The sequence below is a fragment of the Raphanus sativus genome, chromosome 7, assembly GCF_000801105.2.
Source record: "Raphanus sativus cultivar WK10039 chromosome 7, ASM80110v3, whole genome shotgun sequence".
NCBI lineage: Eukaryota > Viridiplantae > Streptophyta > Magnoliopsida > Brassicales > Brassicaceae > Raphanus > Raphanus sativus.
In genome coordinates this window covers 14,916,579-14,929,104 of record NC_079517.1, presented here as the reverse complement: position 1 = coordinate 14,929,104, position 12,526 = coordinate 14,916,579, and the positions used below count along the sequence as shown (strand labels likewise).

Sequence of the window (12,526 nt, the reverse complement as noted above, 5' to 3'; positions counted from 1 at the left end):
CCAACTACGTCAGCAACTAACGCACAGCAGTGACACCAAAGGCTTGATCACACAAGCACACACCAAACGATCTCTCAACTCTTCTTTCTTTTTAGCAGAGACACCTTTCTCTATGGAAGCACGTCCTCCTTATGTAGATAACCAGAACTTGGTCCTCAAGTTCTTCCAAAAGCAACTTAAGCAACTTTTATTTTTCTTTTAAGGAATAACTCTCTTGCCTTTTCCTCTCCAAGTAATACCATTTACACTTAATGTAAATATTCCAGTAAATATATTACCTCTTCTCCAAGCTTAACAAGCCAACCGACATCACAAAACACGAACTCCAACTTAGCCCATCTTCATGACACACACATGTACTACCTCATGTAGTACTTCACGAACTTATACAGAATATACATCTTCATGTTGCAGACATCAAATCAAAGCTAAAAGACGAAGATGATATGAGCAATCAAAGAAAAGTTTCGATGAGATATGTTCTGGGTTAAGTTGGCCAAGTAGAGTTGCAGAACGTCATTAAAAGTTTCAGGTAAACAATAAGTTTGTTTACCTTTTAGTCTTTACAACTTTTAGAAAATAAAATTTCTAATCATTTCTGTGAGGTTATTCAGTTACCACGTATTGCTAAAAGTTACTGTGTTTTCTCTCCTTCTCTAATTCACAAACTTGATGTGGGAATGCATGCAACGCTTCTGCTCTTCTATTATTTGTTAATTCAAATCATTTTTTTTTTGCTTCTGCTTTATCTATTTGGATCTTATTCTTTTCTCTATTCTACTACAGCGTTTTGTTTCTCGAACCTCACTCATCAAATGCAAGGTTTTCTTCAAGAAACTCAAGGTTTTCTTTAAAAAAAATTCTCAAGGTTATACTTTTTTCAAAAGAAAAATATGAGTCCAAATGGACAAAATGGATATATATAAAAGTATTCTGTCTCTTACATTATTATTCAAAAAAACTATTATATTATGTCTTTGCATGCTTGAAGAAATTGTATTTATTGGTTAATAAATAATGATTGACTGATGCAGATTTCGAAAAATGTTGAAAGAGCAAAAAATCTAAAACTCCTCAAAAGACTATCATGAAAAATGGACTTCCAGGTATACTCATTATATTTTACAAATCTTTTTTATCATAAATAATAAAGAAGTATCATATTTTGTCTGGTTTTTCGTATTGATATATTCTTTGTTCTGACGCAAATAAAATAAAAGCCATGAAGATAACACCAACAATATCATTGTTTCTGGTGAAAGACTACATGAACAATAAGTATATATTTCTTGGTTTATTTACCAAATCAAAATTATGTATAATAAATAAAAAACTAGAATCAGATTCTTTTTAATATAAAAGATATACTACCTTAACAATATAAAATTCATAACTGATATCTTACACTCATTTAGCTCTCATGAAACTGGGATTTAGTGAAATATTTGCATCCCAAACTAGAAGAATTTTAAAGATGGAACGCAAATGACTTTTTCATACTATAATGAATTTCTGGCACGAAACTAAAAGTATGTATTGGTAGAAAAAAAATATGTTTCTTTGTAGAATGTTTTTACCTTTTTTTCCTGTAGACTATTGTGTATATATAATTCAAAGATTAGTAAGATTTACAATACATGTGTTAGTTTGTGTACACTAACCATAATGTTCACAGGGAAAAAGTACTTTAACTGTTATAAAATTAAGAAAAAAACATAACAAGAGCTTAATTTTTTTTTTTGCAACCAAGTAAACTGAACTAAAATGTAAAATAAATTTTAGAAGATAACGAAACAAGAGAATGTTAATCATTTCCTTACCCCGTACGTAGTACGGGTAGAATACTAGTAGAGTATAAAACAGAAACATGGTATAAAAACACAAACAGAATATAAAAGCAAAAGCATGATTGTGAAACTTTAAATCAATGAGTTAAAGAGAATGAGGAAAAAAATGAAATAATGGGTGTTTTCGTCCCAAAAGTCTTTCAAATCTGAAAAACCTATATATCTAGATCTGAAAAATCTGCACATCCAAAAACGTTCAAATAGATTAAAACATAGAAAATGAGTGGAATATTAGATAGACATACTTATATAGAACACACAACGTACATATCCAAGTGAAAGTTGAGAACCATCTGATTAAAAACCGGCAAAAAGATAGATTATTGAGAAAAACATGAGACAAAACTGAAAAAATCATATAAAGTTTGGTGTTTTCAAGTCTAAGAGATTAGAACGGCTTTGGAGAGTTTTAATTTGAGAAAAAGGTAAGAACTTTATGCAATAAGAAGTTACAAAATGAAGAAAAATGAGACATAAAAATACATATCTAAAATTAATAGATTTATCTTTAAATGAGTGGAAGTTGAGAATCATGTGATGAAACCACCTGCAAAAACAAGATAAACTAGATCTTGACCCGTGCGACCACACGGGTGTTTATTTAGTGATTTATGTATATCATATATTTTGTTATTGTATCATATTATATATTCTTTATTAGATGTGTGTTGCAGCAGTTATGTAACTATACAAAAAGATTGGATGTACATATATATTAATATACTATGATGGATCAAAATTATATTGACATTTTTCATATTTAATTGTATGATTGAAATGTATTATTATTATATTATAAGTCTGGATCAAACTAAAAATAAGTTATAAATATTCTAAAAATCCAATTGGACGGGATGTAATTTGACCGGTCTATTTTAACAAAGTCATCGCAATAAAATTAATTTTATTTTCAAAACATGAAGCTGGTATAATTAAGAAGTTTAAAACATAAGTGAATCATCCTAATATATATGCAAAATACTTCATTCGTAAGTTAACATGGAAGTAATCATTAATTTGTTTATATATGGTATACATATTATAACACCAAAAACGTGGAAGCTAACTTTTAAAAACAAATTACATAGTTTAGGTTGTTTCAATAGTTCGTTAATATTTGTTTCAATAGTTTTTTGAATATAGATGTATTTTTAAGTTGATTTAATTACATTTGACTAAAATTTATTTAAGGAAAACACATTAATTTAATTAGAAAGACAAGCACTAAAATATGACATTCAATTTAATTACATCTAACTCAAATTTATTTAAGGAAAATACATTAATCTAACTGAAAAAGACAAGCATTAAAATAGAAAACTCAATTTAATTTCAGTGGCACAGAAGTGTAATTAAATTTGAAAACTAAGGGCATTTCTATATGTGTACTTCTGTTTTAATAAGATAGATTAGTGAGAAAGACATGAGACAAAAACAATCAATTGATATAAAGCTTGGTGTTTATAAGTTCAAAGAGATTAGAGAGAGATTTGAGAGTTTTAGAATGATGATCATTACATTTTTGTTGCAGCCATTTGAGAGAAGAAGAGAGAATGTGTAAATTTTTCTTTATATAGGAAGACAAAAAATCCAATTAGGTCAAATGTTTTAGATTCAGAAGACTTTCAAGTAAGTCTTCTGAATAAAAGACTTCCTAGACGACTTACTTGTATGTCTGATCCGAAAGTTAGGGAAGAAAGTCTTACTGCGTCTGAACTCTTTCGTATGTAGAGAAAACTGGTCATTCTTCAGGTGATGACACCATCTTCACCAATTGAAAATATATCCATCGCGAAAACTACATAAGAGAATTGGAAGATCTTCATGCATTACATCACAAATCAAAACTTCACACTCCACGTGCAAAGGGGAAAAGCTTCGTCGAAGATTCATTGTTCCATCATAACCTCTGTCGAATTACCTTTCGGTAAAACCATCTTTAACCGTAAACATTATTCAAGAACTTTCTCGATGTTGGAAACAAAAAGCTTTCTAAAAGTACCTATCACAAACAGGAACTGGCATTAGTGTTGTTGCTTACAACGTACATGACTAGTTCTGAAATTTCGGAGGTCCCATACAAAACTAAAAAAAATAATTAAATATCGTAGTATATTAAATAATTATATAACATTTCATTTAAGATAATATTTACATATATATATATATTTTTAAAAAACTAAAAATTGAAATCATATTTTGTATATCTATATGCTAAATAACATGTCTGTTTTTTCTTACAGAGAAAAAATTTACTCTAATATGTTAATATTTTTGAATAAAAATGGAAAAGAAAAAATTAAACAAAAAACAAACTAAATTGTTTTTTACATTGTGGACTTCACAAGTTTCGGGGCGCATACCAATGTTGACATGTATATCCTCGGGTCCGCACTGACAAGTATTGAATGAGTCGATACTCTACCGTTTCTTAGTAATTTCTCATTTTGGGATAGAAGGCAGTGAGGAACTTGTATGGCCCCCTACCCCCATGGGCTCTCTTCTCTAGTTTTTTTTTTTTTTGCTAAATCTCACTTCTCTAGCTGTTTTCAATATGTCTTACACCAACTTATCTTGGCACCATTCTCACGGAAAGCAACTGAACACCTTTGGTGAGAATAAGAGATGAAACCACCTATTGGTTCTGGACAGAAACTTTGTGTTTATTATATACTTTTCTTTTGCACCAAGGATGGTTCCAACTTGTTGATGCTTTTGTCCGTAAGGATCTGCTGTTTCTGGTTTTTAACTCTTTCCAGTGTTCCTACGTGTTTGAAGATTTATATCGTTGACTTGTTTGGGTATATTTTTATGCCTCTAGTCCAGTTTTGTTACTGTCTCTCAGTTAACTAACTTCACATCACGAGTTCAGATTTATTAAGCCAAAGGCTAAACTGTCTACTTAGTATCCGCAATAGGTCTGAAAAAATATCTAAAAATATCAAGGGAAATCGGTAAAAGAGACATATATATATATATATATATATACCTGTGCATTCTTTTTTATTTTATTAATAATAAAAATTAATAAATAAAAAAACATACGTTTTCTTACCTACTTAAATTCAATGATATTCTAAATATTCTATTCAAAATAGGTAAAAATCCATCTTTTTCTGCAAATATTTTTTTGAACAATGAAATACAAATACATGAAAAAGTAAAGTGGTTAAAAAAAAAGTTTTCTATTTCTTATATGTTTATCTGCTCGAACAGATCCAACCATGAATACCGTTTTTTTATGGTATGCAATCGAATTGGAATATGTAATATCATAGGTGAAAATGAAATTACTTTTTTTCTAGTCGTTACAAAACTCCATAAGTTCCAGCGGTATTTCTCAATTCTGTTCCATTTGGATCTCTTTCTTATAAAAAAAAATTCCAATTGAATCTAGTCTCCGTTCATACGAATTTCATACATTCCATATATCTTGGAGTTAGATAAAATTTCATGTGATTCAGTAAACAGAATATAAATTCCATTATTGCTAGATCGAATTCTATCGATATGATTCGGTGAAGAATGAGAGATGGGATGGGATTTTTTCAATAAACGGATAAATGATAAATTCAAAAAAGATGATCGGGGATGGAAAAGAGGGAACATCTACAATACCCGGATTTAATCAGATACAATTTGAAGGGTTTTATCGGTTTATTGATCAGGGTTTAATCGAAGAACTTTCGCAATTTCCTAAAATTGAAGATATAGATCACGAAATTGAATTTCAATTATTTGTGGAAACATATCAATTGGTAGAACCTCTGATAAAAGAACGAGATGCTGTCTATGAATTACTTACATATTCTTCTGAATTATATGTATCCGCGGGATTAATTTGGAAAACCAATAGGAATATGCAAGAACAAAGAATTTTTATTGGAAACATTCCTTTAATGAATTCCCTTGGAACTTCTATAGTAAACGGAATATACCGAGTTGTGATCAATCAAATATTACAAAGTCCTGGTATCTATTACCAGTCAGAATTGGATCATAACGGGATTTCGGTCTATACTGGCACCATAATATCAGATTGGGGGGGGGGGGGGGGCAGGCTAGAATTAGAGATTGATAAAAAAGCAAGAATATGGGCTCGTGTGAGTAGGAAACAGAAAATATCTATTCTAGTTCTATCATCAGCTATGGGTTCGAATCTAAGAGAAATTCTAGAGAATGTTTGCTACCCTGAAATTTTCTTATCTTTCTTAACCGATAAGGAGAAAAAAAAAATGGGTCAAAAGAAAATGCTATTTTGGAGTTTTATCAATAATTTTCTTGTGTAGGTGGGGATCCAATATTTTCTGAATCCTTATGTAAGGAATTACAAAAAAAATTATTTCACCAAAGGTGTGAATTGGGGAGGATTGGTCGCCGAAATATTAACTGGAGACTGAATCTTAATATACCTCAGAACAATATATTTTTGTTACCACGAGATATATTAGCAGCTGCCGATCAATTGATTGGGATGAAATTTGGAATGGGTACACTTGATGATATGAATCATTTGAAAAATAAACGTATTCGCTCTGTAGCGGATCTTTTACAAGACCAGCTCGGGTTGGCTCTGGCTCGTTTAGAAAATGTAGTTAAGGGAACTATAGGCGGAGCAATTAGGCATAAATTGATACCTACTCCTCAGAATTTGGTAACTTCAACTCCGTTAACAACTACTTATGAATCCTTTTTCGGATTACATCCATTATCTCAAGTTTTGGATCGAACTAATCCATTGACACAAATCGTTCATGGGAGAAAGTTGAGTTATTTGGGCCCTGGCGGATTAACAGGGCGAACTGCTAATTTTTGAATACGAGATATCCATCCTAGTCACTATGGGCGTATTTGCCCCATTGACACGTCTGAAGGAATCAATGTGGGACTTATTGGATCTTTATCAATTCATGCCAGGATTGGTGATTGGGGGTCATTAGAAAGTCCGTTTTATGAACTCGTTGAGAAATCAAAAAAAGGCGCGGATACGGATGCTTTTTTTATCACCAAGTCAAGATGAATATTATATGATAGCGGCAGGAAATTCTTTGGCTCTTAATCGGGGCATTCAAGAAGAACAGGCTGTACCAGCTCGATACCGCCAAGAATTTTTGACTATCGCATGGGAAGAGGTTCATCTTCGAAGCATTTTTCCTTTCCAATATTTTTCCATTGGAGCTTCCCTAATTCCTTTTATCGAACATAATGATGCGAATCGAGCTTTAATGAGTTCTAATATGCAACGTCAAGCAGTTCCACTTTCTCGGTCCGAAAAGTGCATTACTGGATTGGAACGCCAAGTGGCTTTAGATTCGGGGTTCCCGCTATAGCCGAACACGAGGGAAAAATCCTTTATACTGACACTGAGAAGATAATTTTATCGGGAAATAAGAATACTTTAAGTATTTCATTAATTATGTATCAACGCTCAAACAAAAACACTTGTATGCATCAAAAACCTCAGGTTCGCCGGGGTAAATGCATTAAAAAGGGACAAATTTTAGCGGATGGTGCTGCTACAGTTGGTGGGGAACTCGCTTTGGGGAAAAATATATTAGTGGCTTATATGCCATGGGAAGGATACAATTTTGAAGATGCAGTACTCATTAGTGAGTGTCTAGTATATGGTGATATTTATACTTCTTTCCACATACGGAAATATGAAATTCAGACGCATGTGACAACCCAAGGTCCTGAAAGGATCACTAAGGAAATACCGCATCTAGAGGGCCGTTTACTCCGAAATTTAGACAAAAATGGAATTGTGATGCTAGGATCGTGGGTTGAAACGGGCGATATTTTAGTAGGTAAATTAACGCCTCAGGTGGCGAAAGAATCCTCGTATGCTCCGGAAGATAGATTATTACGGGCCATACTTGGCATTCAGGTATCGACTTCAAAAGAAACTTGTTTAAAATTGCCTATAGGTGGTAAAGGTCGAGTTATTGATGTGAGATGGGTTCAGAAAAAGGGGGGTCAAGTTATAACCCCGAAATAATTCGTGTATATATTTCACAGAAACGTGAAATCAAAGTAGGTGATAAAGTAGCCGGAAGACATGGAAATAAAGGTATCATTTCAAAAATTTTGCCTAGACAGGATATGCCTTATTTGCAAGACGGGAGACCCGTGGATATGGTCTTCAACCCATTAGGAGTACCCTCACGCATGAATGTAGGACAGATATTTGAATGCTCGCTTGGGTTAGCAGGAAGTTTGCTAGATAGACATTATCGAATAGCCCCTTTTGATGAGAGATATGAACAAGAGGCTTCGAGAAAACTCGTATTTTCTGAATTATATGAAGCCAGTAAGCAAACAGCCAATCCATGGGTATTTGAACCCGAGTATCCAGGAAAAAGCCGCATTTTTGATGGAAGAACGGGAGATCCTTTTGAACAGCCTGTGATAATAGGAAAGCCCTATATCTTGAAATTAATTCATCAGGTTGATGATAAAATACACGGACGTTCTAGTGGACATTATGCACTTGTTACACAACAACCCCTTAGAGGCCGTTCTAAGCAGGGGGGTCAGCGGGTAGGCGAAATGGAGGTTTGGGCTCTAGAGGGGTTTGGTGTTGCTCATATTTTACAAGAGATGCTTACTTATAAATCTGATCATATTAGAGCTCGCCAAGAAGTACTTGGTACCACTATCATTGGAGGAACAATACCTAAACCAGAAGATGCTCCAGAATCTTTTCGATTACTTGTTCGAGAACTACGATCTTTGGCTCTGGAACTGAATCATTTCCTTGTATCTGAGAAGAATTTCCAGATTCATAGGAAGGAAGTTTAATCGGAATGAATCACAAAATTTCTTATATGATCGATCGGTATAAACATCAACAACTCCGAATTGGATTAGTTTCTCCTCAGCAAATAAGTGCTTGGGCCACTAAAAAAATACCTAATGGAGAGATAGTTGGAGAGGTGACAAAACCCTATACTTTTCATTACAAAACCAATAAACCGGAAAAAGATGGATTATTTTGTGAAAGGATTTTGGGCCTATAAAGAGTGGAATTTGCGCTTGTGGAAATTATCGAGTGATCGGAGATGAAAAAGAAGACTCGAAATTTTGTGAACAATGTGGAGTTGAATTTGTTGATTCTCGGATACGAAGATATCAAATGGGATACATAAAACTGACATGTCCTGTAACTCATGTATGGTATTTGAAACGTCTTCCTAGTTATATTGCGAATCTTTTAGATAAACCTCTTAAAGAATTAGAAGGTCTAGTATACTGCGATGTGTGATTTGATCAAAATTTTTATTTTTAAGAATGATAAACTCTCATCCCCTTCAATCAATTTGGGATGCCCTCGATCTGACATGTCTCTTGAAAGGAGTAACACGAAGCTCAGACTTGTGGGTGTATTCAATACTCCCAAATAACAAGGGCGATTGGTCTATGGTCGATTCAGTAAAAAAAAAAGTAACTTCAAATTGATAGTCGTACCTCGTGAAAAGAAGACCTTTTTTTTTGTCGAATTAAGCATTCCCTTATCTTTCTAAACGAAAAGAAATTTGGTTTTTTATATTGAAGTAAACAAATATGTCATGGTTAGAGAAGTCTATACATCGCATATAAGCTTTAAGAATATTGTGGCATAACCATCGAGGTAACGCAGGACCTAAAAGATCGAATGGAACAATACATAGACAAATAAATCCCGTATGAATTCTAAGGCATTCCTTTCACTTAAGGTAAAAAGTATTCCGGCATTCGAAGGGAAGTAGACTACTCAAGAATTTGACATTTTTTTCTGTCGTAATTTTGAATTCACTAAAGAATATAAATAGAAATCAAAGAAGAATTAATTGAATCAATGAAATGGTGGTTGGTTTGCACTGAGAACTTGAGTAAGGCGTAGATTCTTTTTGGGTTTTCACTTGATTTTATAAAATACAATTGGAAAGTGAGACCCCTTTCTTTATCTTTATTTGATATAACTACTTGAGCCGGATGAGAGGAAACTTTCATGTCCGGTTTTGAGGGGGGGGAGATCATATAGTGGACCCTATCCCAATTTTTCTTTTGCTAGGCCCATAACGAAAAAACCTACTTTCTTACGATTACGAGGTTCATTTGAATATGAAATTCAATCCTGGAAATACAGCATCCCACTTTTTTTTTACTACTCAAGGTTTCGATATATTTCGAAATCGAGAAATTTCTACTGGGGCGGGTGCTATCCGAGAACAATTAGCCGATTTAGATTTGCGAATTATTATAGAAAATTCGTTGGTAGAATGGAAACAATTAGGAGAAGAAGGTCCCACGGGGAATGAATGGGAAGATCGAAAAATTGTAAGAAGAAAAGATTTTTTTTAGACGTATGGAATTAGCTAAGCATTTTATTCGAACAAATATAGAACCGGAATGGATGGTTTTATGTCTCTTACCGGTTCTGCCTCCCGAGTTAAGACCCATCATTCAGATAGAAGGGGGTAAACTGATGAGTTCAGATATTAATGAACTCTATAGAAGAGTTATCTATCGGAACAATACTCTTACTGATCTATTAACAACAAGTAGATCTACACCAGGGGAATTAGTAATGTGTCAGGAAAAATTGGTACAAGAAGCCGTGGATACACTTCTTGATAATGGAATCCGTGGACAACCCATGAGGGATGGTCATAATAAGGTTTACAAGTCATTTTCAGATGTAATTGAAGGAAAAGAGGGAAGATTTCGCGAGACTCTGCTTGGCAAACGGGTCGATTATTCGGGGCGTTCGGTGATTGTCGTTGGACCCTCACTTTCATTACATCGCTGTGGATTGCCTCGCGAAATAGCAATAGAGCTCTTCCAGACATTTGTAATTCGTGGTCTAATTAGACAACATCTGGCTTCGAACATAGGAGTTGCTAAGAGTCAAATTCGTGAAAAAAAGCCCATTGTCTGGGAAATCCTTCAAGAAGTTATGCAGGGGCATCCCGTATTACTGAATAGAGCACCTACTCTACATAGATTAGGCATACAGTCATTCCAACCCATTTTAGTGGAAGGACGCACTATTTGTTTACATCCATTAGTTTGTAAGGGGTTCAATGCAGACTTTGATGGGGATCAAATGGCTGTTCATGTGCCTTTATCTTTAGAAGCTCAAGCAGAGGCTCGTTTACTTATGTTTTCTCATATGAATCTCTTATCTCCAGCTATTGGAGATCCCATTTCTGTACCGACTCAAGATATGCTGATTGGACTCTATGTATTAACGAGCGGCACTCGTCGAGGTATTTGTGCAAACAGATATAATCCATGTAATCGAAAAAACTATCAAAATGAAAGAATTTACGAAACAAACTATAAGTATATGAAAGAACCTTTTTTTTTGCAATTCCTATGATGCAATTGGAGCTTATCGGCAGAAAAGAATCAATTTAGATAGTCCTTTGTGGCTTCGGTGGCAATTAGATCAACGCGTTATTGCTTCAAAAGAGGTTCCTATCGAAGTTCACTATGAATCTTTTGGTAACTATCATGAGATTTATGCACACTATCTGATAGTAAGAAGTGTAAAAAAACAAACTTTTTGTATATATATTCGAACCACAGTTGGTCATATTTCTTTTTATCGAGAAATCGAGGAAGCTATACAAGGTTTTTCTCAAGCTTGTTCATATGATACCTAATAATATGGTATTCAGAAAAAGAATTATAGGACGCCCGTGTGAATTCGGACCTCTCCGAGTCAACTCGGACATAGTTCCTGACCTAAAAAATCAAGATCGAGAAAAGGAAGTTTTGCAATCATTGACTCAAACTCATTGTCGAATCCCATTCAGCAGAATATGGAGGTACTTATGGCGGAACGGGCCAATCTGGTATTTCACAATAAAGTGATAGATGGAACTGCTATTAAACGACTTATTAGCCGATTAATAGATCACTTCGGGATGGCATATACACATCACACATCCTAGATCAAGTAAAGACTCTGGGTTTCCAGCAAGCAACTGCTACATCCATTTCATTAGGAATTGATGATCTTTTAACGATACCTTCTAAGGGCTGGCTTGTCCAAGATGCTGAACAACAAAGTTTGATTTTGGAAAAAACACCATCATTATGGGAATGTACATGCGGTAGAAAAATTACGCCAATCTATTGAGATATGGTATGCTACAAGTGAATATTTGCGACATGAAATGAATCCTAATTTTAGGATGACGGACCCTTTCAATCCAGTCCATATGATGTCTTTTTCGGGAGCTAGAGGAAATGCATCTCAAGTACATCAATTAGTAGGTATGAGAGGATTAATGTCGGATCCCAAGGACAAATGATTGATTTACCTATTCAAAGCAATTTACGCGAAGGACTGTCGTTAACAGAATATATTATTTCTTGCTATGGAGCCCGTAAAGGGTTGTAGATACTGCGGTCCGCACATCAGATGCTGGATATCTTACGCGGCGACTTGTTGAAGTAGTTCAACATATTGTTGTACGTCGAACGGATTGTGGCACTATCCGAGGGATTTCTGTGAGTCCTCGAAATAAAAGTCGGATGATGTCAGAAAGAATTTTTTATCCAAACATTAATTGGTCGTGTCTTAGCAGACGATATATATATAGGTTCCCGATGTGTGTCGCCTTTCGAAATCAGATCTTGGGATTGGACTTGTCAATCGATTCATAACCTTTGAACACAATCAATAT

General features: G+C 34.2%; 2 protein-coding genes across 2 annotated transcripts; both read left to right on the top strand.

The window, feature by feature from the left end:
• Positions 1-7,192: 7,192 nt before the first annotated feature.
• LOC130497788 (DNA-directed RNA polymerase subunit beta) lies at positions 7,193-8,830 on the top strand. The gene has a single exon (XM_056990970.1). The coding sequence runs from the start codon at positions 7,803-7,805 to the stop codon at positions 8,646-8,648; it is 846 nt and encodes a 281-aa protein (XP_056846950.1). The 5' UTR covers positions 7,193-7,802; the 3' UTR covers positions 8,649-8,830.
• Positions 8,831-10,176: 1,346 nt separating this feature from the next.
• On the top strand, positions 10,177-11,356 carry LOC130497787 (DNA-directed RNA polymerase subunit beta'). Its single transcript, XM_056990969.1, has one exon. The coding sequence runs from the start codon at positions 10,195-10,197 to the stop codon at positions 11,209-11,211; it is 1,017 nt and encodes a 338-aa protein (XP_056846949.1). The 5' UTR covers positions 10,177-10,194; the 3' UTR covers positions 11,212-11,356.
• Positions 11,357-12,526: the final 1,170 nt, after the last annotated feature.